At 31.9% G+C, this 27,396-nt stretch overlaps 1 protein-coding gene across 5 annotated transcripts in view; it reads right to left on the bottom strand.

Moving 5' to 3' along the window:
• Positions 1-27,396, bottom strand: part of CSMD3 (CUB and Sushi multiple domains 3) — a 1,109,294-nt gene that overhangs the window by 671,411 nt on the left and 410,487 nt on the right. For 2 of the 5 annotated variants that reach the window (XM_084749140.1, XM_084749139.1), the window contains exon 7: positions 5,463-5,774. The exons of the other annotated variants lie outside the window; for them this stretch is intronic. In XM_084749140.1, coding sequence (XP_084605266.1) covers positions 5,463-5,774 — 312 coding nt within the window. The remainder of the gene's footprint in view (positions 1-5,462; positions 5,775-27,396) is intronic. 5 annotated transcript variants of the gene reach the window in all.

Genomic DNA, 27,396 nt, shown 5'->3' on the forward strand with positions numbered 1-27,396 from the left:
ACTAGCCCCTTCTGATATAGCAGTATTTTTGCTTTGAAAATATAAGGAATAATTTTTATTCTAAAGATCCTTACTCTATACTTCCATTTAAATTTCACATTTTATACTCTATGTTGACTACCCAGGTAGATACAAGTAACTGGTAGGGGAAACAAGAAGGAGGGAGTGTTTAAGGGAGGGCAAAGGAAATAAATACTGAAGAAGATGCTCAGTGGGAAAATGTGTCCTGGTAACACATAGTAACACTCTTCGGTACAAACCATGTGCATGTAAGAGGTAGTGGGACTTTGGTAGATAATAAAAATAAAAATACTATGTGTTAAATACTTAAGCATGCAATTGTTTCCCTCTCCTTCCCTATCATATATTTTTGGCTAAGGCAGCATGTCCTGTCGTTTGTGGTGATAAGGCCTCAGACTGATTTTTTCAAGATCAGGAAGATAAAGAAGGAAAACAGAATGAGGACTCAGCCTAGGTTTCGGATCGTCAAATTCAACATATATAGTGGCTTTCTGCATCAAAGTCTGAAAGTACACTAATTTATGTAGGAAAATCATTTGGAAGTATAGTGGAGTGAAAAGAAGCTTTATAAATACCTCTATATGACTATTCATTAATTTAAACCCATTACTTATAGATTTGGACATGGGGCATACAATTTAACTTTTTGTCAATAAAATACAAACAATCTCTATACAACCAAGTACCAAATGCTATATTAAACTTCAGTTTGCCTAGATTTTTGTTCAAAGCTATTATTAATTTTTAACTAAGACACTTTGATTTATGAAATTATATATATATATATATATATATATATATATATATATATATATATATATATATATATATATAATTAAACATGACCAAAATAAAATAATTGCAATATAAGTACAGGAAAAATATAAATTGCTATAGTACAAAGTACTATTAATTTATGGACATTGAGATCCCTACACTACAGAAAACTCTCCAATATTTATACTTTAGGGGAGAATTAACCACCAAAAAAACAGCAAGCACTATGCCATATTTGTATGGGTTCAAATAAAATTGATTGATTGTATAATTTTTTTATGTTTAATTAAAGGTATTTTTGAGTTTGAAAGTATGTGCAAAACCTATAATAAGACATTTGATTCTTTGGCATTTGAAATTTTGAAGCAATTATTTAATTAAAGCATAATAGTGTAGTCTATGAAAATATTGTTTTATTACATATATTTTAGTGAAAGTTAAAATAGTGATAACATTAAAATCACAAATAATTCTTTTAAAGAAAACCAGAATTGTGACACTATAATGAGCAACACTAATATAAAAATTTTAATAACTTAAATTTTCTCCTTGGCACTTACGTTGTAAATATTTGTTAGTTTAAGAAATATTTTTAAATTCATCTGTGAGACCAACACTATACTGGAAAACTGAATGCAGCAAGAAAACCATCATATCTTCCAATATCAAATCCTAAGCGATTCTGAGAATATAGAATGCATGGGTTTGCGTGTACCTATGAATATCAAAAGAGCAAGCTCTGATTAGGTAGTCTAATGTGTCTAGGGACTATCAAATTCATTTCAGAAATTGGAATTAGAACTATCCAGTTGAAAGGAAGACAGAGCTTATAAGAATGGCTTGGAGATACATTGGGCCAGAAGGCTGAAGATGATCCTCCAACATCATAGAGAGTTTTGGGTGATTACTTAGGTAGCACACTGTCTCTGTTATCTTCTCATTTAGAAAGCTACTAACCGGAACCCCCAGCATAATCAGGTAAACAAGTTTATTCCTTCTCAAGTCTCTGATGAGGTTGAAGACCAGATAGTTTAGTCTTACAATGAAGCTCAGTTGTTTAGGGATTAAGATGTTTTTAGGTCTAGATAGATGTTTTAAGTTGATAATGACCAGATGTGATGGAGACTGATTTACATTCAGAATTTTAGATGCACCAAGACAGGAAAGATGTTTTCTTCAAGGCTGTCAAATAGAAATAGCCAAAACACTAAGAATGTAACATATATATAATTCCTGATTGTGTCATGGTTCTTGCTATAGGTAGTTTATTGTATATATGTGTAACAATGTGAATGTTTATATGAAAATTAAAAATGTTTAATTAATAAAATCTAAAATAAAAATTCTGACTTGAAAAAAAAAAGAAAAATGGATTGGAAACCATAACAAGTAAGGATGCACAGTTGATGAGCCAAGTCCCAATGAATACCTCTGCAAAACTATCTCCATCTTCTACAGCACAGAGAACGTTGTGGAAGTCTAGAAAAACAGTAAGAGCCATGACAACAAAGAGTTCACTGTGATATTGTGTTTCTGAGGAGTACGGAAGCTACACCAATAAGGTCTCACTAACATGACCACTTAAACAAGAGCTCAACAAAGACAACAACAATAGACATGGTATCATGAACAAAAAGTTGCTCAGGTTGTTGAATCTCGCCCCCTCCCCCCCAACGCCCGAGTCACTGTCATTTAAGGAATGCTAGGATCAGGAAAAATAATTTTCTCTGGGATATAGCATACCAATTTGTTATTCACAGTGAAGACTCATCCCTGAAAACATACAAATAATTAACATTGTACACACTGAGCAGCTTGTATTTATGAATTTAGGAATATATGTATATATATATATATGCATACATCCACATACACATGTTATATGTATACATATATACTATACACATATAGTATATATATATATAAGTATTTTTAAAAATCACTTTTAAAAAGAGTGCAGGCACTGGCTTATGAGAGCATTAGGGAGGAACGAAGGGGAAGAGTGGCAAACGGTATGATTATAATCCTTAAAATAAATTGTGTAATTAAAATATTTGGAAAGAATTTGTTAGACAAACTACAACAAGATGCAATTGGAAATAAAATGAGGATGTAGGTAAAAAAGAAAAAGAAAGAAGGAAGGAAAGAAGAACAAAGCTACAGTTTTTGTGAGGGTTCTGGGTGTGAGTTGAACTTGGAGACAGAATCCATAGTCAGATTATAGGTTTTAATGCCATTATTATATGTCAGCCTGATAGGATTTTCCTTTAAGAGGAAATCTATTAATAGATAAGAATATGAATTCTTGGCGTACATATACAATTAAGGAATATATTTGGATTGGGTCCATTCTTATTTTAATGATATACTTTCTAAAACATGGCCCTTTCTCTGAACAATCCTGAGTTTTATAAAGTTGGCTTGCACCACCAGGTTGGTTTTCTCTATGAACCCTCTTAAAAACAACTTTTTAAAGGTGAGGGCCATGTTAATTATGTCCTATAAAAACAACTTTGTTTCTCATGAAACATGTAGGTATGCAGTATGAAATGGAATTTTTCATTTTGAAAGAAAATGGCTTTGATATCCAACAAACACCGTTCAGGTATGTGGAGTTGATAGAAATAGTCTTTGAAGAGTGTTTATGGTCAGAAACTGTAGCTGTTATTTAGGGGATTTTCAAGACAATATTCATGTAGAATAATAGGTGGATTTACTTTTAAAGTAATAGACAAGGGTAATGTATGCATCATCATCATAGTAACAGTGTTTGAAAGATAACAAATACAGGGTATAAATGGAATCCATGGAAGTGTTATCAGGTACTAGAGTAACAATAGGACCAGCTACACTTGAATTTAATATGGCAGAAATATATCAATTTAATTGGTGGGAAATAATAATGAATGTAGCAAATAAATGCCTTCTGTATAATCTTTTCTCTATTACGGCAACAGGGAAACCATGAAAATTTTTTCCTAAGGAGATTGTCCCACAGAGTGTGTGCTGTACAAAATAATTATGATAAAATAAATATAGAAAGGAAAAATAACCCTGAAAGATTTTTGTCAGTGCTAAGCTGTGGTTTCATGTTTATCAAAGAAATGCTCCTGATGCTAAAGTTTATATGAATATATGTACATTGTATAGTGAATCAATTTTCAGCCACTACTTACCCTAATGAATTATCATGTTTTCTATTTTAAATCTAAGTAGTTATTGCTCTAATGTCTACAAGCTATTGGCTTTTAATTCCATAATTTTTTTTACAATAGATGATGTTAAATTTGAGTAAGACATAATTTTCAATATATTTTGATTACTTGAGTAGACCTTATAAATAATCTATTTTCCTTTTTTGAGTGATAGTTATTGTAGAGTAATTCAATACTCTTAGTAATAAGAATTTTTCACTAAATTTAAATATAATTTTAGCATGATTCTTTTCTCTTATTTGTAGCAATATTCACAGTAGAATGTGAATAGAGAAATAAGGTAATGTTAATAAAATTATTTAAGAGAATGTAATGCACAATAAAATTTACTTCTAAATATGATTTAAAGAACCATTGTAAGTATTTCCAGGATAAATTAAATGGATATAAACTTCTGATATGTAGCTTTCTTGATTTATTTTCTATTACTTTATGTTACAAATCTTAATTTTTTTGAGTATGTATCATAGGTCATTTTTAAACATTATGTATCATGGTCTGTACAAGCCATGCACAACCAACTACATAAGCCATCCAATTAAAGAACATAAGTGAGTCTGGGAAGGAACTGAGTTGCATATGTCATATTTTCAATGTGTTCACTAACGTGTCCAATTATGCATATCTTGATATAACTGATCTATTTTTGGCATTACTGAGTTGTTTCTTATATTTAAACAATTTTCCATATGAAAGTATAAAAATCTGTTTGATATTTTCCCCAAATATCCCAATGTTATATGTATTAGTTGAGTCAAAAATTTCAATATATGTTTTTCTAAAAATTAAATATAACTATTTTATTTTTAGTCATATCTACCACAGCTGTTTTATTTTCACAATGAGGAAATATACTCATCTACATATATGTCACACAATAGTTAATTTAGAAATTCACTATGAAGGTATACAGAAAAGTAACAGTTATGTTTTTTTTCCAAATTGTTCAATTTCCTTAAGTATTAATTCACACTTTTAAATTTTATACAAATATTGAACATCCCTACATTTTTGTGTGTGCATATATGTTCATTTATTTATAGAAAATATATGCTTTATTCTGCTATCTTATTTCTTAAAGTTGTATCTGATGGTAAATAATAATGATAGGTATTTATCACTCGTGTTACCCTCTTAAAAATACTCCCCTTTACTTTTAACCATCCCTCTCAATCACGTGCATTTACTTTGATTTCATTTTAATTTCTGTTCATCCAAATCATTATAATTTATCTTTTATTATCTACATTGCTTAGCTGCTTCAGACTGTGTTTAGTTAAGTTGGCAAAAAAAAAAAAAAAGTAAGATAAAGAGGAAAGCATCTGAGCAACAGATTATTTCCTCAGTTTCTACACCTTGGCTGTTTTACAACTCATTGTCTAGTTAGATCATCACCACGTATCGCTTTGGCTGTTAACTAAATGGGCACAAGGAAAATAACATCGATACCTCTATGAGTAACAACTGCAAGTTCTTTAGTTCTTTCTATCTGTTCAGCATTTCGTGGTCTTCTGCTTGTGCTGTGTGTATCTGCTGGATGAGGAGAGAGCTGGTCCTTGGAAGTGTTGGGATCCAGACCTGAATTTCTGAGACTCGCAACTTGCACTCGCTGTTCCTCGGGAAGTCTATGGATGGTGACAGCAGTAACGCTGGATGCAGTAACCTCTGCAGGTGTGCTAGCAACAGCAACAGCACCAGTGGCAGTCCTGTTACTCTCCTCTAACTCACCAGTGGAGGAAGTGAGGGTCAATGAAGAAGAACCTGTGGGACACAGTAGCACTAGATGCTAACTTTTTCTTTTAATTTTTTTTTATAGTTTCTTTTTTGATAAGTTCAATAAATTATATTTTCTACTATTACGTTAAGGATAAAGACATGGTGAAGCAAAACGCAAGCACACCCCTAAAATATGAAGCACACCGGAACCCCAGGATTGCTTTTTATCAGTCTATGAAAACCGTCACACACAAAATAAAACATTAGAACAGAATACATTAAGGTGGACGAAAGTGGAAGGAAAAAAAAATCTTTATGTGTTCTTCAATCAATGGCCTTTTTCTTTGTGGGTCATGATATGAATTTTCACAGAATAAATAACATGTAGCCACACTTTCCTCAAAATTATGCTTCAAAGAGTCTGCTTTCATATCAGTTCAGATTTCTGGGGAAGTATCAAACTTTTCTATTTTTACATAAAGCAACTGAAATAAAATTTGAAATTAAAGCACGAATAAAAAAGACTGATGAAAAAGTGAGACTCTGAAATTATTATGTATAAATATTCATCCTAATATCATTTGCCAGGCAGGTATCCAACCTGGTAAAGTATTCAGGGTCATATTTTCTTTTTATGTGTTGAGGTGGTCTCTGAAACTAGTTAACATTTTTCACCCTTTGAAAGTAAAGTTTTAGATAATGCAATTATTGAGTGAAATATATTAAACAAATTATTTCACCTAGTGAACACAACCAAAAGCTAATGGAAATACATACACGTGTATGTGTGTGTGTGTGTGTGTGTGTGTGTGTGTGTGTGTGTGTGTGTGTGTGTGTGTAACTAACCACTATTTGTTAAAATTGCAAATACAACACTACCCAAATCTCTTTATTAAATTACTAAATTAAGATTTTCATTTTCTTTTCAATTAATATCTGGAAAGGTTATACTCTCTAGATACAGCATATTCCTTATTTAATAAAAACTCTTATTATAGAACCATGGAACTTATTGAGGATATATTTAAAAGAATCTTCCAATTTTGTAGCTTGAGCAATTAGAAAAGGTTCTGCATAAAACGTTTCTGAAAAATATTAAAGTAAGTGAGGGACATATACTTTATTTTTATATATACTTCTCAATAACTTTCATTTCTGGCCACTGTGTTTTAGACAAACATATACAAGGTTGTTTATCCTCTCTGAAATTTAATACAGTTCTACATATGTTTTTCCTTTCTTATGCTGTCCACAAAGTAAAGGGTGTGGTAATTTTGTTTGCCTAAAACTCAAAGAGAAGGTGGGTAAATATGGATTCTTTAACTGCTAAGCAGGAAAGGATAAAGATGATTGCCATGGACTTTTCCAATGTGAGTTGCCATATTCAGTCTCCAACTCACTGAGGTTTCAAAAGAATTACATAATATTTACACATGAAGAAACTAACGATAAATTACATATTCCAACGAATAGATCATATTGAACAGTTAATGTGTTTTCAAATATCAGTCTGAAAAACAATAGGTATCTATCTTATTGTGTGAAGGTTAGAATACATTTCATACGTAATGGCTGTGCAAGTAATCCTGTGCCACTTATTAAATAAAATGTAATAAAGATATTCTCTATTCGTATGGAACAAAAATAACGCCTACTAAGACTTTCTGGCAGCAATTTACATGGGGAGTCATTTCCATGAAATTTCTCATTTCTAAATAATTACTTCTTATTTTATTGAAAACCTAATAAAGCTTTCTGCTTTCAACCGATACGAAAGCCAGATAAAAATATAATAAACATTTTTTGCTTTATTATTATATCCAGAATTTTATTTGATTTATTTTATTATATAAGTTCGTGTGTGTGTGTGTGTGTGTGTGTGTGTGTGTGTGTGTCTGTGTGTGTGTGTGTCTGTGTGTCTGTGTGTGTGTGTGTGTGTGTGTGTGTGTCTGTGTCTGTGTGTGTCTGTGTGTCTGTGTGTGTGTGTGTGTGTGTGTGTTGTGGGCATGAGACAAGTATGTCAGATGGCTTAGAGTAGAGTGACAGTAGGTGTGAGACTTCTCAAGTGGGTTCTTGTAACTGGGCTATTTCTTTCTTCAAGTGCTCTGCTGTAAGTGCTCTTAACCACTGAGCCACCTCCCTAGCTGCAAGGTTTTTGATTTTAAATAGTAAATAAATATAAACATGCTGTACTTTTAAGTCTGAAAAATACTGGAATTTGTACTGTCTTAACTATGAGTAACCCTTTAAAAGAGTTGAGCTGCATGAACACAGCCCACTACAAAGCCATTACCATTAATCTGGAAAAAAAAACAACAACAACTGTATTTCAGTAACAATTTCTTGCTGATTCTTAAAAGGGGATTGGGTTTTATCTCTAGTTAATCACAAGAAAGTTACTAACAAATTCCCAGGACCACTTTCCTTAATTTCTCAATGCATAGACACAGGTCCTGATTAAACTGGAGCTCTAATTAATGTTTGATGTAATTTAAAAGAAGGACCTTTGAGCAACCTGGTCTAAAAGACTTGAACAATAAACTCTAAGCAGTGGTACTAATTATTACTTACTTCACCATTACCTAATTAAAACAAAATTTAATGATGAAGAAAGAAAAATATCCATTTCTATAAAACTGAAGTCTAGCCGAAGTTTTTCGCTAGACATTTTTAGATAAGTTATGTTTTAACACACATGTACTCATTCACTCCAACGATATATTACAATGCCACCAACATGTAGATTTAGACATTTGTTATTTGCTTACTCCTGTTGATCTACTCTAATTTCATGCCTGGAACATAGTAAACACTCAAAATTATACAAAATAAACATAAATGAATAAGTGAATTTAATGATAAATCTAAAAATCAGATCATCAATAATAAGTAGGATAATTTAAATGAAATATGACTATAAGCATTTGACATGGAAAAGTCATATTTCCAACACTGTCATGGTTAAAAGGAATTCCAAATGAGAATAGGAAAAATGTTAACTGTGATCTGTACTTTCAAAAGCATCACTGTGAAAAAGTGGATATCTGATAATTTAGTAAGAACTCAATAAACATATTTTATCACTTGAGAATTTGATCATAAAAATTACTAATATAATGGATTTATTTATTAAGATATTAATATTAAGATATCTTTAAAGTGAAGAAAATATGATTTAATGAAAATACAAAGAAGAATTACATTTAACAGAGGTGGATGTATTTACAAGATCTATATTGACTCCTTCAATAAGGCAGTGAAAATATTCATTATCATCCTTTAGTATATATTTGTAGTTTTTACATGAACAAATTCAGATTAATGATACTGGTATAAGTTTAGGTTGAGAGTATATGTAACATGATTTTTTAATCACGTAAATAGATACCTTAAAAGCTTAAATCATTTGAAATGCTCACACAGTCATAACTACTTCATATGGTGTCATTGTCCACACTATCTTTAAGATAAAGTGCATCAATGAGTCAGAATTAAATATATAGAGTAGCTTAATCAATTGTTTTAAAAATGAAGTATGCTGTACAATTACAAAATCATTGCCTTTAACAGGACAATAAAACATAACAAGACATACAAACAAGGGGAGATAATGTACATTAAAAAATATGTTCATCACTATAGATAGAATCATATGTATAAATTGTGGTTTAACAAAATTAGATTGTCTTGTATTTGGTTAAATTGAATTATATTTTTAATATGATATTTACAAACATGAATCACATCTAAAATATAAATTTATTAAGATTAACAAGACATTTCCCCATATAACAAAATAAAAATGAAATGATTTACATATGCAAAACATGCAATTTCAAATCATAAGATGTTTCACATTTGGAATCATGACAATGGAGAATGACATATGCCACACATGCAAGTTATAAAACTCAGAAATGCTGTAAACAATACCCTATTTGATTTTACTATGCATTCTAATAAAAATTATTATTGTAAGAGTCTTATATTAACAATAAATATGTAAGAAAATGAACATAAGCCATTATTAATGTGTAATATAGAGAATGTACAAAGTAAAATCGTATAACACGACTGAGTTTAAAATTTCTTTTTATTTTTCCAATTCAAATATTACGACACATTGATTTATAACTATTGTATAATTCATCAAGGAGTTAAAAATGAATATTCAAGTAGCTACATTTGAATATATTTCTTTCCAATATAAATATAAAAAAGAGTACATTTAATGTGCATTTACAGTCAACAAAGATTTTCTTAGCTGTTTGTTTGAGCATTGCTTTGTGTGAGTGATCTTCCCCGGTCCAATTATATCTTTAAATTCAGCATTTTATCTGAAGCATATCAGTGAAAGTTTATTAAGTAAATAATAGTAAGAATGGCTTGTAATGGTAAAAAAATGTAATAGACATTTAAAATGAAGGCATGCAAAACAAAATCTGCATAGATTTATATCCAAAATAAAATGACACCAAAATAAAATGAAAATATTGCTGATTTTGCAATTATCTTTGAGGCATTTACATAGATTTTCAATGTTTGGTAACTGAAGTCTATTGGTATTTTGCTTTTCTCCTTGTTTAGAACATGATTTACATAGATTTACAAGGAAAAATGCAAACATACGAAAATATAACCAAAGTCAATGAATTCGATGTGTAAAAGCAAAAGATGCCTCTGCTTTGCTGTATCTGATGCTACTATTTTTAATAAACACATAGTTACTGAAAATAGTTAAAGTAATTTTGCATTTCAAATTAACAATTGCCACAAGCTCAAAGCTGTTTCCACTTGCATTTAGTAGTTTGAAATCATCCAATAATATGATTATGTAAATGTTCAAATTAGTGTAGTGTAAACTGTAACAGAAAATCTTTGAAATGATAGAAAGCTGTGCTTTCTTTTAAATCAAATTTTCCCATAAAACTATCACTGTTCAGAGCATTTAAAGCTACTATTTAAATAGAATTAATTTTCAAATCAGCTTTAAGAATAACTCTATATAGATCCTATAATATTAACTTTATATTAAAAAGTAAATTAATGTTTAATCTACATTAAAAATTGATCTTTAAGTCCCTCAATGAATACTAACATAATTTAACCTGGTATAAAAGAAGCAACATTAAAGTTCAAAAGTACTTTATTTCGTGTTTAGTATCTGAATTTGTACAAAGTGAAAAAATGTGTTGCCAAAAATTTTAAAGGAAAGGAATAATAAAATATGTTTCTAGTAACATGACATCTTGATGTGTAGGTAAACATGAATTTAAAGTATAAATGAGAACTTAATAATGAATGTCTTTCTAAATTTATATTGCCAAATGTTCATATTCCTAAATTACACCTATCTTCTTAACATAATAGTAAATATAATTAAATATTAAGTTTTACATTGGATTGGCTATTGTTCCTTAGTACAAACTGTCTCACTGATATATTTCAAAAGTGAACAAATACTAAAATATTTTCCTTTAAAACTGACATTCAGTAAAAGTTTATTCAGAAAATTTACTGGCACATCTACTAAAACAATGTTGTCCATGAAATTATCATGAAACAAATATTAAACAAATTCTTTTTGTGTCAATTTATTCTACCGACAAAGAGAATCCCATAACTTAAATTATTTGATATCATGATGAATTCACATGTCAAGTAATGATAAATTTCTCTTGAAAATGATGTGCAGAAACACTATGCATCATTCTTGAGCCCATTACGTGGATCACAATGAAAATACCACATTAAAATTTAAATTATGAATAATGTAATAATGAATTTTATCAAACATATGTGAATATAGACTTACTAATTACAATAAAAATAGAATCAATTAAATGTTCTGTGACAATCTTGAAACTATTATTTCTCTTTTTAAATGGTCATTTATAGTTTCACGTGTTGATTAAAATTTATCTGCGGAGTCAAAGGTCAGCATCTTATTACTCTGATTATGTACATTTGGAAACCCCATCTACACAGCACTCGCAGCAAAGCACAACACATGACTTAAGTCTTTGCTATAACTAAGCACAATTATCTTCCATGAAGCCACTATGGTGACCTTGAAAACCTACTGACAGAATGAGATTAACAGCAAGAGTCCTAGGTTTGAATACTTTAGAATGTCTTGCTACATCTCCCTATAACCATCTTTCTACCTGCCAGTTTAAACCTTATCTAAAACCAATCTGCTCATTGAACAAGGGAAGCATTTGGTGTCAACAGATACCTCCATACAAACAAAATAGAGAGATTATTATGAAAAAATGGTATGTACTTTCATAATTTTCAGTCAGAAACAATACCTTCACAGTCATCCTGTTTCTAGTAATCCATATGAAATAACACTAACTTAAAGTAGACACTATATCCTTTATATGCCTTTATTCTTCTCCCTCTTAAAATATAAGCTTAAATTTTTACCTAATATTTAAAAGAAGATAAATATCTAAAATCAATAAATATGTAAATATGTTTAAAGATACAACTCTCTTCTTTCTCCAAATATATATTTTATTCAATATTTGGTTAGTAATTATTGAAGGCTAAATGTCTGATTGTTAATGTATAAATATTACTAAGAAACTGTACCTGTCTAGATATGTCCCAATGACATTTATGGAGATATACCATGCAACTTGAGCTTATATTTCACAGACAAGAATAGAAGAATAAGAAGAGTTTTATATTGCATGAACAAAAAGAAGGTGTACAAAATGGAGAAAAAATATTCCATAATTTAAAAGTTTTTTCTACAGTTACTCAAATTGGTTTTACATGTCCTCTTTCTTTTATTTCATGATACCTGTTTCTAAAATTTAAAAAAAAAATATTCCTTTTAGCTTGAGATAAAGGGATATATGTAGAAAAAGTTGAAGCCAAGTTTTGTCCCTATACTGTTAATGATGGTGAAAAGGAGTGAAAAGGCTTCCATGACTTCTCTTTCAATGCTTCTGCACCTTAATAATGTGTTTTCTGTACATGTACCTGTTATTTTGGTTTCCTTCTATATATCTGTTCCTTTTTGAGAAGAGAGGTGCAACTATTTTTACTAATTTTAAAGGTGTCTTTAAAGTGCACCTTGTGCTAGGTTTATACATACTGTATGATTTAAAGGAACAAAGCAGCTGTCTGCATGCCTCTATTGTCTATGGTTGTACCAAGAGAGAGTTATTTTTTATAAGATACAAATACTCTAGTAACTGATAGACTTTTGGCTTGAATTCTATAATTATTAAAGTAAATTATTAAGTAAAATTACTGAGCAAAAATTAGAAATTATGTAGTTTAGATAAGAGTAAGAAGCTTATTTTTTGACTATTTAATAATAGTTGCTGAGATAAATTTACCAAAAACTAATAACTGAATCATCACAAGCATTACATGACTAGAATATCCAGTCACATTATTTGCCAACAGGTGCAGGATAAATATGGGAGAATAGGAATAAGCTGACCTTCTGGAGAAAAGACTATTATAGGGTTGATTGTGGACAGGTTACTGAGCAACTAGTGAAAATGTCATAAGTAGATGGAAAAAAATTGAGTCTGATAGAAACTCTGACCAAAACAGTCTTATATCCCTGCATCATAAACTCTGTAGAACCTTTGCAAAATTTATTACTGGAAAGTTGTGGTAGGAGAATTTGCCTGAAAAAGTCATTTCCTTAGAAAATAGCGTATAGGAGGAAATATACTTAAATGTTAGAGTCCTAATTATTAAAACTATTGTAATGCTATATTATAATGCTAAGTAATTATCCACACTGTAAAATAATGACACAGATTATTATGGCTTATATTTAGCCTTAGTTTGATTATGGGACTGGGGATGTTAAACTTTAGTCGTACCAGAAAGAACTGAAAGAAAATGAACACAAAAACCACCAATTTTAACCTTGTGACTTCTGGTCAGCCCTCTATGACTCTTGACTCTTAACTCTCTAGGAGTATGGAGCAGAATCCTTAGGGTGATATAAACCCGTAGGTTAACTAGGTCTCCTGTCTTTGAAAACCTCCCTGGAGATGAGACAGATAAATTTATGTTTCAATTACTAAAGATTTCCATATAATTAAAAACAGAACATATTTGATAAGATAGAAAATGGACACTGGTGAACTGTAGCTAGATTAGCAAAATATCTGTCCTTTTATATCTTTGTAAATATTTTAAAACAGCACAATTGCGCATTCATTTCAGAGAGTGCAATGCTGCTCTCATGCTAATATGCTACAAAATAGAAATTCTTCACTGTTTATCTTTATGTTTGCATTTTCATAATTCTAAGTATAAAATTGCTATATCTCATTTTTCTTTTCCACCTTTCTATTTTAGGGACACAAATTTAGAAAAATTTGTAGCAGGGGAACTGAAATGTATTTTCAAGGCACTGTAAATTATTTGGCAGGATAGGATTGTGAAAAAATGTTAATAGACACCAAATGTTAGGAAGTCAAGACATTTCAACTTTCTTTCAAGAGCAGATGCATCAACGAAGACCCTCAAGCACAAGATTGATGTGACAGGACTGGCATTTAAGAAAGGTTTGTCTAACAGTAAAGTGGACAAAGTGTTGAAGGCATATATGAACTGAGGTCAGGACAAATATTTAATGTACCCAGCTTTGGCTATGAAGGTCTTGAAATGAAAATCCTAGATTTATTAAATACAAAAATAAAACTCAGCTAAATTTGAACATCAGGAAATCTACAATTTGGGTGGTTAGGTTTTTTTTTGTTGTAGTTGTTCTGTTTTTTCCTTTACTTAATGTTAACTACATTTATAGTCTTTGCAATACTTTGGGCACATTTACAATGAAATATTCATTATTTATTTGAATTGATCATGCTGAGAATTATATAATAATTATAGTTTCAAACCATTTTATTACTAATTCTTAACATCTCTTGTGTATATAGTAAGTAAAATTAAGTGAAAATTATGTGTTTTGGTTAATATTATGAAAATTCCTGCAATGGCACAGTATGCATGATGACATCATGATTACAACACCTTTGAAAACATTATTTTATTAGGGATCAATAGATGGGAGGTAAGTTTACATAATGTTTGAGGCCCCTTAACTTCACATATACTTACTGCTACATTATATTTAGTATTAATATCTTCCAGTAATTTTCAAACTTGTTGAAAATATGAAAAACTATAAAAACATTAACTTACACCTGAAGACAAAGATATTAGTGAATATAGAGAGTTAACTCACAGATGACTTAAAGTGAATGCCCTCCTTAAAAAAATGAATCCTTAAAACTAATATGCAGCATGAGCACAAATACTGAAAATTATGTAATAAAGCTTTTTAGATTTTTGGTCTCTTACAGGTGATATCACATACAAAATATATCATTTGATTCCCCCCAGCTTCCCCTAACCTTCTCTCTGCCTCTCCTGTTCTCTCACGCCCTTGCTTTCTCTCACTCTTGTTCTCTGCTGACCTCTTGAGCTCTTTCTCTTTCTCACTCATACACACAAACAGACAGACACACACACACTCACAGAAAGATATACTGCTCGTTCACTATGTGCTGTGAAAGATACACCGTGTTTGATATAAACACTATATAAATCAGGGTCTATGAGCCTTGAACACTTCTAGTAACATTTGCAAAGGACTGCACGTTTGAGTGTTCAAAATATGAATTTAAGCAATGGATTAGATACTTTTGTTCTAGTTGTTCACACATTCATAAAGAATGCTTGGATTCTTATGAAACTCAAGATGTAGATTATTTTTTCTTGTTAAATATGATGCATGCCCTCAAATGTATTTTACTGTAAGATAAAAACTAACATTCTTTGTATATTTGCAACTAAATTGCCAATACACACCATAACCTCTTTAACTTATGAATACGTGAAAAGTACATATCACATACTAAAGCTTGTTTTATATCAATAATTTATTTTTTGCCTGACCTATGACACTTTCATTATATTTACCCGTGTAATAGTTTTTTTTTCCATTTTAAAACCATTTTAGTAATTTAATAGTATTTACTTTTGAAAATAATCTGCTCACAGAAGTAGTAAAACCCATTTACCTACCTCAAGGTTTCTGCGTGTGTTTTGGCTTGAGTTATTGTCTCTCAACATTTGAGGTGAAGCAAGCCCATGCAAAATTGTATTTCTTTTAAACTGCAACTATTCTAATGACACTTGAAAATTTTCAGAAACCTCCGTGAAACCAATGATTATTTTCCATCTCATAATTTGACTTTTGTGAGAAGAAGTTCATTAACAAAACAAACAAAAATTAACTTATGGATTTCTTGGTCTTCATTTAAATCCTTTTGTGTGCATTGCATGATGAATATTGATCCCTTACTCCATATAGTTTTGATACAAATTCTTTAGTTTCTGTCTGCTGTGGGCTTTGAATATTATTTTTACTATCCTGAGATGTTCCCTTCTATTCTACTGAAATTTTACAATAAAGAACATTAGAATTTGTGCATCATTCATTTCTGAAATTAATGAGATAATAATGTGGTTTCTATTTTTGGGTCTATTTACATGGTTAATTATTTTTAGTGACTTACATAGTCTGAAACATCCTTGCACTTCTAGTGTAAAGCTAGAGTCTTTGTTCATCAGGAATATTCATCTATATTTCCCTATTTTTGATGTCTGTTTTTCTGGTTGATATCAGGTAACTATGGCTTCATAAACATAATTTAAAGCTGTTCTTTCCTTTTCCATTTTTAGCTTAATTTGAAGCACACTGATGTTAGTTCTTCTCTAAGGTCTGGTAAAATTCTTCTAGCTCCGTCTGGCCCTAGATTTTTTTTTTTGAGTTGAGAGATTTTAATTACTCCTGCTATTTCATTGGTCGGTATGAGTTTTTAGAAGCCATTTACTTCATCTGATTTAACTTCGGTAGGTCACGCACATTTAAAAATTCACCAGTGTCTTTGATATTTTCCAGTTCAGTGGAACTTAAAAAAACTCAAGTGTGTCTTTAAAATCTTTTGGCTAAATTAATCCGGCCAAAGGCCTATCTGTTTTAATCATTTTAAATAACTATTATTTTCATTGTTTCTTTGTATTTAGATGTTTTTTCTAGTTTGCAGTTTGTTATCTCTTCCCATTTACCATTTTCAGCTGTGTTTGGTTCTTGTTCTTGTGAAGGTCATAAAGTGAACATGATAATGTGGTGGATGGATTAGACAGGGGCCCCATAGGCTCAAGTGTTTGAATGCTTGGCCCATAGGGAGTGGCACTATTAAGAGATATGGCTTTGTTGGAGTAGTTGTAGCCTTGATGGAAGCCTGTGTCACTGTGGCTGTTGGCCTTGTGGTCTCAAGTGCCCAAGCCACACCTACTGAGGCTCACAGTCACTTTTGATGACTGTGCATTTAGACATCAAACTCTTAGCGCCTTCTCCAGCACCATGTGTGCCTGTGTACCTTCATGTTCACTGCCATGACAATAATAATCTAATCATCCTAATATTAAGCTATCCTCAATTAAATGTGTTTCTTTATAAGAGCTGCTATGGTCATAGTGTCTCTTCACAACAATAAAAACCCTAAGACAGCTGGAATCTCTAAGTGGTTTTAATGTACACACTTAATGCCATATAAATTTGCTTCTCAGTGCTGTCATCATTGTGTTCCATACATTTTCTTATGGTGTAAATTCATTTTCATTTGATGCTAGAAAATAACTAATTTGCTTTCGAATTCTTCCTTGACTAAATTACTATTCCATAGTGTAATTTTTAGTTTCAGCGTTTATGTGCTGTCTACTCCTTTTATGGGTATTCATGTACAGCTTTATTATATTTTGAGTTGATAGCAGACAGGAAGTTATGTATCTTTCTGTGTGGAGGTCTATAATGTTCAGGAGAGCATTGGTTTTTAAGAGATGTAGGACGTTTTCATTTGTAGAAATAGCGCTGAGTTTTTATACTTACCAGGAGTTTTCTTTTGAGAATCCACAAGTGTCTATGGGAAAAGATGCTACACAAGGGTCGGCCTACACTTTGCTGATCATCTTTTCTGTTCCCTTTCTGTGTGCCACTCCAAGCATGGTTGAGCTACTTCAAATATGCTTTGGTCAACCTGGTCCATTGGACCGAGACTTCATAGGGGGGCAATTGCATAGTCAGGAGACCTTTTGGATTGGTAGTATCAGGGATTTCATGGGGGAAGGGGGGAGAGCTGTCCTCACTTCACTCCAGGAGGTGATATCCTGGTGGAGTAGTAGCTTTTGAAGTAGGGAGCAATAGGCTGAGTTTGAGCCAGCATGTCAGTAGATGAGCAGCCTATGAGATAGGAAAGAAAAAGGACTACATTGTGCGTAGGGTAGCAAGGCCCCAGATTAGCATGGTAGGGGAAAAGGTAGTGAGAGGGATTCAAGTGTCTAACTGTGAAGTAAAGGGAAGTCCAGAAACAGGCAGGCCCATGTGTGAGGAGGGAAGGTACAGGCAAGTTCTAGAAGAGTGGGGCACGTTTCTGGCATTTAAATCAGATTTTCAGGCTGGATATTTCTGATCTTAAGGAAAGACTGTTTCTACTGAGTTATCACCTCTTCTCTATACTTTTTGTTGCATTTTTAATGGCACATGTTCTCAGATGTATGTGTTTATGTGTGCGTGTGAGTGGGTGTGAATTGGTGTGCTGCTTACGTGAAGTTATATCATACGGCTTAGTATCCACTGTTCCTTCTCACCATCTATGTCATCTTGCATAACATTTTACATCATTTCTCTTTTAACTGGGTTTTATAGTGTATTTTGGTCCATATATATCTAATGAGGTTTATTTTCAGATCAAGTAGTATATGTTGAAAGTGGAATTTAAAAATATAGTGTCAGGAAGAAATATCAACTATAGCACTAGCATGCTAATTTTTCTTTCATATGTGTGCATACTTAATAAATTTCTACTCTCTTTAGGTACTGTCATATACTAAGACATAATTTTAAACAAATAATATAATATGATAAAAATAAACACACAAAAATACCAAACTATGCAATCATGTTGTTGTATTAGGTTTAATATAGTCATAGACTGATGGTAATTTTTGACCTAAAGAAGTACAATTTAACTCTCTGCATCACATCAATGCTGCCTTGTACGGTCTGTCCTCATGACTTCCTATACCCAATATATGGGTCTTAAATGATTCTGTGGGAGGTCTAGATCATGTAATTGGCTATGAAACTGTTTTCCCAAGGCTTCTATTCATGAAATATATCTCAGCTATGAGGATATCATAGTTACAAGGAAAAAAGAAAAAAGAAAACTACATGTTTCCAATACCAACACTCATTGAGAGGCCCTCTTAGCTAATGAGCCATTGCAGCTTAAGGCAGCTACTCTTGCCTGCAGAAGGCTCATGCCAGTCATGGGAGTGTGGTGAATAAAGCACTGCTGCTTAAATGTGGCAGAACCAGAATGGCTTTTAAACTATTTCAGATAAGTAGCATCGTTGGTGAACTGGCAGATATCTGTAGAAAAAGATATCAGGAGCAGTAAGATAGGCAGTGAGCCTAAGAAACAGAGGCTGACATGAACTCTGGTACCCCGTATTTGACCACTTTTCCTTGGTGTGGAGGCCTGATAGCACTCAGAAAAAGGGTAAGCAGGCTACCAGGTTGAGACCTGATAGGCTGTGATCATATGGCAGAAGAGGAGGCCCCCTTCTGTCACAGACCTAGGAGAGGGTAATAGGGTGAAAGAGGGAGGGAGGGGAAAACTGGAAGATACAAATGAGAGGACCACAACTGAGATGCAATCTGAATAAATTACCTAAATTTAAAAAAAAAAAAGAAAGAAAGAAACAGAGGCTTTCCAGAGACATGTTATTTTATTTAAATTTAAAATGGGATGAGTACTTCCTCTTCAAGTTTTTTCATCTTTTTATTTATTTTAATTTTATTGAAAACTGACTTTTTATAAAGTATATTCACATTACAGTGCTCCCCCAAATCCCCTCCTACCCAGAGGTAAATCATTTCCTTCTGCTTCTTTTTCTTGTTTTAATTGTTGTTTGTTATTGTGGCTGTGAGATGAGTTGTGAACCATAGTATAGAAAAGCCTGGAACTCCACAGGCTGCCACCATACTCATGTAATCCATTTCCCTCAGCCTTCCCTATACTAGGATTATGAGTATGAATTGTCACTCAACTATTTTATTTTTACTTCTCAAAAAGAGGGGAAAGACAATATGAGTATATTTTAAGAAGTGCCTCATGGTGCTTTCAGGACTCATTTACAAAATGCGTAGTGTGAATAAGGAAGCATCTATGGTGATCACAAGAATTCTAAGTACTTAGCTCAACAATACATGCAGAAAGCACAGGAGGCTAAGGCATTGTTCACCATGATAAAAGCCATGAGGAAATGTTTATACTTGGTAGAAAGTCCACCAACAATACACCCCTTTAAAATACAAAGTCTATGAATTAACTCTCCCTCTCTCCCTCTCCCCTTCACCCCTCTCTCCCTCTGTCTGTCTTTACCTCTCCCCCATCCTCTTCCTCCCCTCTGCCCTTCTCCCTGGCCCTTCCTGCCCCCCCATCCCTCTCTCTCTCTCCCTGTCATGTATTATAAATTCAAGGCATTATTGCTAAACAATAAATCCTCCATACTTATAGAAAATATAAAACTATTTAAAAATCATCTCTGAATTATAAAGTAAAATTTTAAAAGGATATACTGTTGGATGGCTGTAGTCTACTTAGATGCTAAGACAGTTAGGTAGTTTGGCACCTGCCTGTGTTACATAAAGAGACACTATGTCAAAAAACAAAAAACAAAACAACAACAAAAACAAAACAACAACAACCAACAATCCACAGATTTTGAGGTTCTCTACACCATAATTTCTTAAGTTCACCACTAAAGAAAATAATGTAACTTGTTAACCCATAACATGTCTTTATATTTATTTCTTCCAGCTGTATTTTCATTTCCCATGGCTATTTAAAATAAATAGTAGGTTATCAATGTTTTCCACATAGTAGATAGAACAGCTTACTGAGTTATAAATATCTATTGATGGTAAGGAGTTTATTTTCCGAGAGTGTTATGATCTTCCAACTGGGGAATATAATCAGGTCCTGGAACTTCAGTGAGTCAAATGAATACTGCACAGGGATTCTAGGACATCGGGGGTTCTCCAAGCTTCCTGTCATGCCATATGGCCAACACCAGTCTGCTTCAAAGATGGTCAGCTGGCATGCATCTTTATGGGATGCTATAATTTGGAATGTGTTCTCCAGAAGTGTGTTCTCCTTTCAGAAAAAAAAGATATCTCTGCTACAAAATCCTACTGGGTCTGTGCCATTCTAGTTTTACTGACTGGAGAAAATATACTTTTTATAGTGGCAAATAACTTACTGGTTTAATTAAGATGAAATTTAATATGGTGTGCACTGAAATTGAAATTAAATAATATAGTATTAGGCAATAAAACAACTCATGTTTCTGTGCATAAAACAAAAGATGTAAAGAAAATATTATTCAATAAAGATAAAATTGTGTACATAAATAACACCTGGTACAATTTGTGCTGTCTCAGGAATGTGATTTACAATAATTAGAATCCACTTATATTGTGGTACTAAGCCTATACATTTGACTTTTGTAAATAAGAATAGGTGAGATCATCTTTAATCATTTAAAAACAGCTCACAGACGGAATGTACATTGTATGAGAATGAACAATTGTCTGCAATTAGTTCTGAATTTGATAAAACTGAGATCAAACTAATAATAAAGCAAAAGTCAATTTTCTTTGAAATTAGAGTTTAGACAGAACTTGGCATAATCAACATTTCTACCTTAAATAGACATTTACTGTATATTTCCTTTAAGCTATTTTTTTTTGAAATCTACACTGTTTAATAAGCAATGTTATTTGCATAGTAAAAGAAAAAGCATGCCCGTTTAAAAGCATCAATACTGACAACTACAAATCAATAGTTCTACTCCCTATGAGGCTAATTAAATTATAATGCTACAAAACAGCATCGATAACTTAGCCTGTATGCACGTAATGACTTAATTCTCATGGAATATTTTTAAATATTGAAAATATTCTATTATAAGTAGATTTTTTTCTAATCTCAGAAATGAATCACTATCAGTAGCAACACTATTAATGAAATTTGACACGATCATTACCAGCAGCTATTAATTTTAGTTTTATGAGGTCTAATTTATTACTTGTTAGGGTTAATGCCTATGCTACTGGGTTCCAGGTAAACAGTTCTTCCCCTATGGCAGTGACTTCATCCACATTCCCTACTACTATGTCCTCAACCATATCCAGGTGTCAAATCTTATTTGGGGGGCTGGATCTATTCAGAGAATTTTGTAGGATGAGAGATAAGATTATAGTTGCAGTATCCTGGATATACATATGCATATGCAGTTTAACAAGAAACATCTGTTTAAAATTCTATTTCTCACCATGTATGTTACTGGATTCATTTTTAAAAATCAGGCATAGCTGTAGGATTGTGGGTTAAATGTAGATCTTGATTTTTGTTCCATTCATCAAGGATCTGCTTTTGTTATTATATCTCTGTAGTATAATTTGAATTGGGATACATTAGCATTTTGTTTTTTTGTATATTTTTAAATTTATTGCTCATAGTTGTGTTTTGTCTTAGCATTTCACTAGGTAAAATGTCCATATAAAAACAAGAGATAACATGAAAATTTAATAAAAGCAGTGTGCTGTAATTTAATAAATAGTGAGAAGAAAGTGTGAGCACAGAGGACTGTAACAATGACTGCAATGCATTTTGGTGTAGCTTAGCCTAAGTTGTATCTGCGATATGATATTTCATACTGAGTCCTGGATAATGATGTGGAAAAAAGTTACGGGAAGACGTCTAAACTACAATGTCCAAAAGGTCAGTTCGAAAATGTTAAATGTTAGGAAATTAATGTGAAATTGTAATAACTTGGAGTCATTTTCTTGTTAGTAATCCATGAAGACAGCGAAGCTGAGTTAATTGTAAAACAGATCATTTGTCTCTTAGCAGCTATTGCTCCTGCTTGCCTGTAGTAATGATGATGTGCTGCTGTGTGTGTGCCTGAATGTGTACACACACACATACAGATTATGTACAAAGAAATATGTGACACGGTGACATGTAGAAACAAAGATTAGCTTTTAGTTTCCCACTGAGAGCACTTTAAAGATGAAAACAATGTAAAATGTTGTTTATATGCTTTCTGTAGAAAAACATACTTTGCCAAATTCTGTAACGTAAATGCCAGAAATATTGAGAGCCAAGAATAGGATCGCAGAAAAAGGAATTGCCTAGGATGGAATAGAAATTTTCATCAATACCGAGTTTCTTTTTTCTTAATCCAAATAACTAATTGAAACAAATGGTCCAAATAAATACCAGATCCATTGATATGGTTCCCTGACAGAAACAGATGCTGTGAGCAGCAGGGAGATGCCAGTGCAACTGGGACAAATGTGACTGAATACTATTCTTGCTTGACCTAGAGAACTAATCATGTGTGCAGGAAAGAGCATTTACATCACTAACCTAGGAGACTTACACTTTATCTTAGTAAAATGACAAAAAAAAAGTGGCTGGCTCTCAGGCCTCAGCAAATTTGAGTACCAAAGCACAACAACATATAATATTTGAGGTGTTAATGGCGTCTGCCGTAGGACCTGAGACGTATAAGAAAATTGGTTGATATATCAATATGATGACTTAGATTTTATGTGGCACAGATAACAAAAATATTGGAAAACTGTAATACACTACACTTCATCATGCTAACAATGTACATGACAAACACACTTGGGTTCTTTTAAAAAATTTAGAGAAGCAAGGATAGAATAAAAGATGAAATTGTTCAACAATGACTTGGAGAAGAGCTTATACTTGGAAAATAAAGGTGACTTAGAAAAGAGGACTTCTTATGTCCTGAGATGCAAGTGAGAAATAGACATGTCCAGATAAATTAAAAATTTCTGAAAGGACCAATTGGTGTCCTCCTACCATATATATACACATATATGCATATATACATCTATGTGAATAAATACATGGGTATAGATATGGGAAGATACATATATGGAAAGTAGATATAAATGGATGTATACATATACATACATGCATATAAACACACATATATATATATATGCATGCAGGTAGTAGCAATTAAAGAAACAGAGTTCAAGAATTTGAAAGATATCAAGGAGGAAGAACAAAAGAAGTGGAAAATCATGTGATTATACTGTTTATCAAGTATATAAAAGAAAAAATTAAATTAAAAAAGTAATGATGTTCCAAAATTTGGTGAAAATTGATATAGCAAATGGGGCAATAGCAGACATCAGACTGGTAACACATGATATACCTGTTTATACTAAATAATAAGCTGTACTGATGAACATAAATGTGTTGAAAACTCTATGGTGTGTTTCAACATAGCCTTGCCTTTTATTTTTAAGATATTGCCTTAGTATTATATGGATGATGGCTCTTAATAAAACAACAGAGACAGGAGACAGACCTAACATGCAAGGCTAGTGCCTGTATAAAGGACAGGGATAGTGTTTGCTCAAAAAGAGGGGATGCTGAGACTGGAGAAATCATTCTGTGTTTAAGAGCACATATCTTCCTTCAAGACCATGTATTCCGCTCAGAGTAACCTTATCATGTGGCTCACAGACAGTAAATCTAGCTCCAAGTGATCTACCACCCTCTTTCCTCTTCATGTGCCTGAATGCATATGATACACAGAAATTTCTGGAGACATATAGAAATTCATATAAATTAGAATGAGTGAATAAATAAATAAATAAATAAATAAGCCTTTAAATATGGATACTACATTTATTTCAGGTGTGAATTAGTGGTTGAAAAATAATTAAACATTTATTTTATTACTTTTCTTTTCAATATCAACTATAGATTTGGTACTAGGATGATTATGCTTGGCAAGAGACAGGAATTCAAAACAGACAACATAAAAAATGTCATATTTCTATGAGACCTCACAATTACAGAAATATATACATATTCAATTACTAGAATAAACAGACTATAGTAAGTATTGCTCACTATTAGTACAAAAATCTTGGTTTTCCGAAAAACAATGCAAGCTTTTTTTATTAAAGTAAACTGCATTACTGGAGACACCTAACACTCTCACTGCAGATCATGGATAAATCAATCACAAGCTTAGTAGGAAACTGCTTTCCTACTAGAGATATTTTCAGGTGCCAGAAGTTGCTATGCAGGCTAATATGGGGAGATTTTTCACAGCTTTTAGTTTTATGTCTGCTTTCTAATTCTAAATCACACTTGGAATTATGATGAATATTTCATTTAAAACTTCATTAGGAAATTGAAAATAACTGAAGATTTTATGAATAATTGTGATCCCTTAAATACGTAACTAAAATAATAATTATAACCATGTTGCTGAGTTTTAATTCATTAAAGAATCTTATGAATTGATTGGCGTTAAAACAGATATAATCAAATGAAAAAAAAAGAGAGACTCCTTGTCTTTAATCTCAGCACATTTCAAGTGTCCATTGCTGGAGTTCTGTTGAGGTACTTTGACCTGCAAAAGGGAATCTACCTTTACTTTGAATTGTGTCATCACGAGGTATAGTGGTGTATCAGAAGTTGCCAGCTCTCTCCTATCTAGAATGAGAGGATGCAAACCAGTGCTTGTCTTTGGAGGACAGTACAATTTAGGTTTTACTTGTCTCATCAGGCTCATCATTTGTGATGAGTAAAAGATTATGTTTAATTTCTTTTAAATTACTTTTTCAATGTCTATGTACTTACTTTGTATAGCACAATTTTATATGGACATTATAAATTGGCTATATTGATCTAATTAAAATAATCAATTGTATAATAAGAACACCAATAACTATTTTCTAATTTGAGAATGCTAATTTTCACACTAATAATTACAGCCACTGTCATACAATAGACATCTTGGATATCCTTTTCCATTAATATAATATTTTTATAATTTGACCAGTTTCTGCACACTAGTTGCAGCAAAAACAATTTTTCTGTCTACACCTATGAATTTAACTTTACAGTCCACATATAGATAAAATCGTGTTTCTCCTATTCAACTGCCTCTGGCTCATTTAATTTAAATATGCTCAGAATGTGTTCATGAACACTAAAGTCAATTTTATACCCTTTCTATTGTGCGCAGTTCCACAATAAACATGATAGTGGGAAATATGAAACACACGCTCACATGGATAACAATCATGAGAAATAAAGAAATCTTATCATTTGTGACACAAAAGATGAATGCAGAGGCATCTTATTTTCATTGAAATGAAGCTTGAATGGAAAGACAAGCATTATATTATCTCACACATACGTTGAGTGTAAGTGTTATCTGTGTCATAGAAATGGAAACCAGAGCCAGATCTGGTGATGGATGCCTAGATTCCTGATAATCAGAAGGCTGAGAGGGGAGTGTTATGAGTTGAGGACAATCTGGGCTACCTTCTGACAGTCTCTCAAAAATAACAATAGAGAGATGTAGAAAAGGCAGAAGGAGGAATAAATAGAAGGACAGAGGTTATGGGGGAAATGGTAATGAAAGGGTTGATGTAGATAATTTGAAGCTAGTGATGAGACAAAACACAATTACTCTCTGATGATTTTAGAGTTTGGATCATTAATGAACAGTTACATAATTAAATTTTATAAACAATAAAGTAAATTTACAAAGGATTCGTTCCTATTCACACTTCACCCAAATTTGAAAGTAGTCAAATTGTACGCTTAATAGGTAACATGTTTCTTACTATTATTGACTTTATACTTATTAACATGAAAATTTGTTTTGTGATAAATTTATGTCAATTATTGTCAGGAAATTTTGGCTAGACAAATTGTAGTTTGCAGATGACTTTATCTTATTTCCAAATATAATTATTGCTATAACTTTAAACAAAATAGGGGTATTCTTTATGCACAATAATTTGCTTTAGTATCAGTTAGAATCATGAGAAGGAAATATTAATTATTAGAAATTTTACAGGTTTGACAGTTTTCTCTCTATACTAAATCTTATTTATGTAGACTTGAAAAATTAGTAACCTATGCATATAAAACTTAATGTAAAAATATGAGTTACATTTTAATGATACAATATTTACATAATATTTTAAGTATAATACTGGTTAAATATTATTGTACCAGGGTATTTAGAATAATAATTTGATTCAAAATTTACCTCTCAGTGTCAATCTCATGTAGATTTTCTTCCCTTAATTATTCCTTCTTTCTTTATTTTATTCATTCTCTATATTGGGTAGTGCCAAGATCTTTTTTAAGTTTTGCTTCTAGTTTACTGAACTAAAATTTTGAATTACTACATTTTTGTAATATTAAAAGAGCTAATGCTTCTCCGCTTGAAAAAATAATCTTGAATGTCAGTGTTACTCACTGATACAGGGACTTGTAAATAGAAAAAGACATTGGTTATGTGGGAGAGACGAGGCGGTGATGATGGAGAGGGTAATCAGAAGTTTTAAACATGCATAAAAATGGAGAAGACAAATTTAATAGAAATAATGCTTCATTGTTCAGTAATCATTTTTTCTTTTTCTCCCCCTTTCCTGAAAAAATTGATATTCAAAGCAAAC

The sequence above is a fragment of the Acomys minous genome (genome assembly GCF_964271855.1).
Source record: "Acomys minous genome assembly, chromosome: 12".
NCBI classification, from domain to species: Eukaryota; Metazoa; Chordata; class Mammalia; order Rodentia; family Muridae; genus Acomys; species Acomys minous.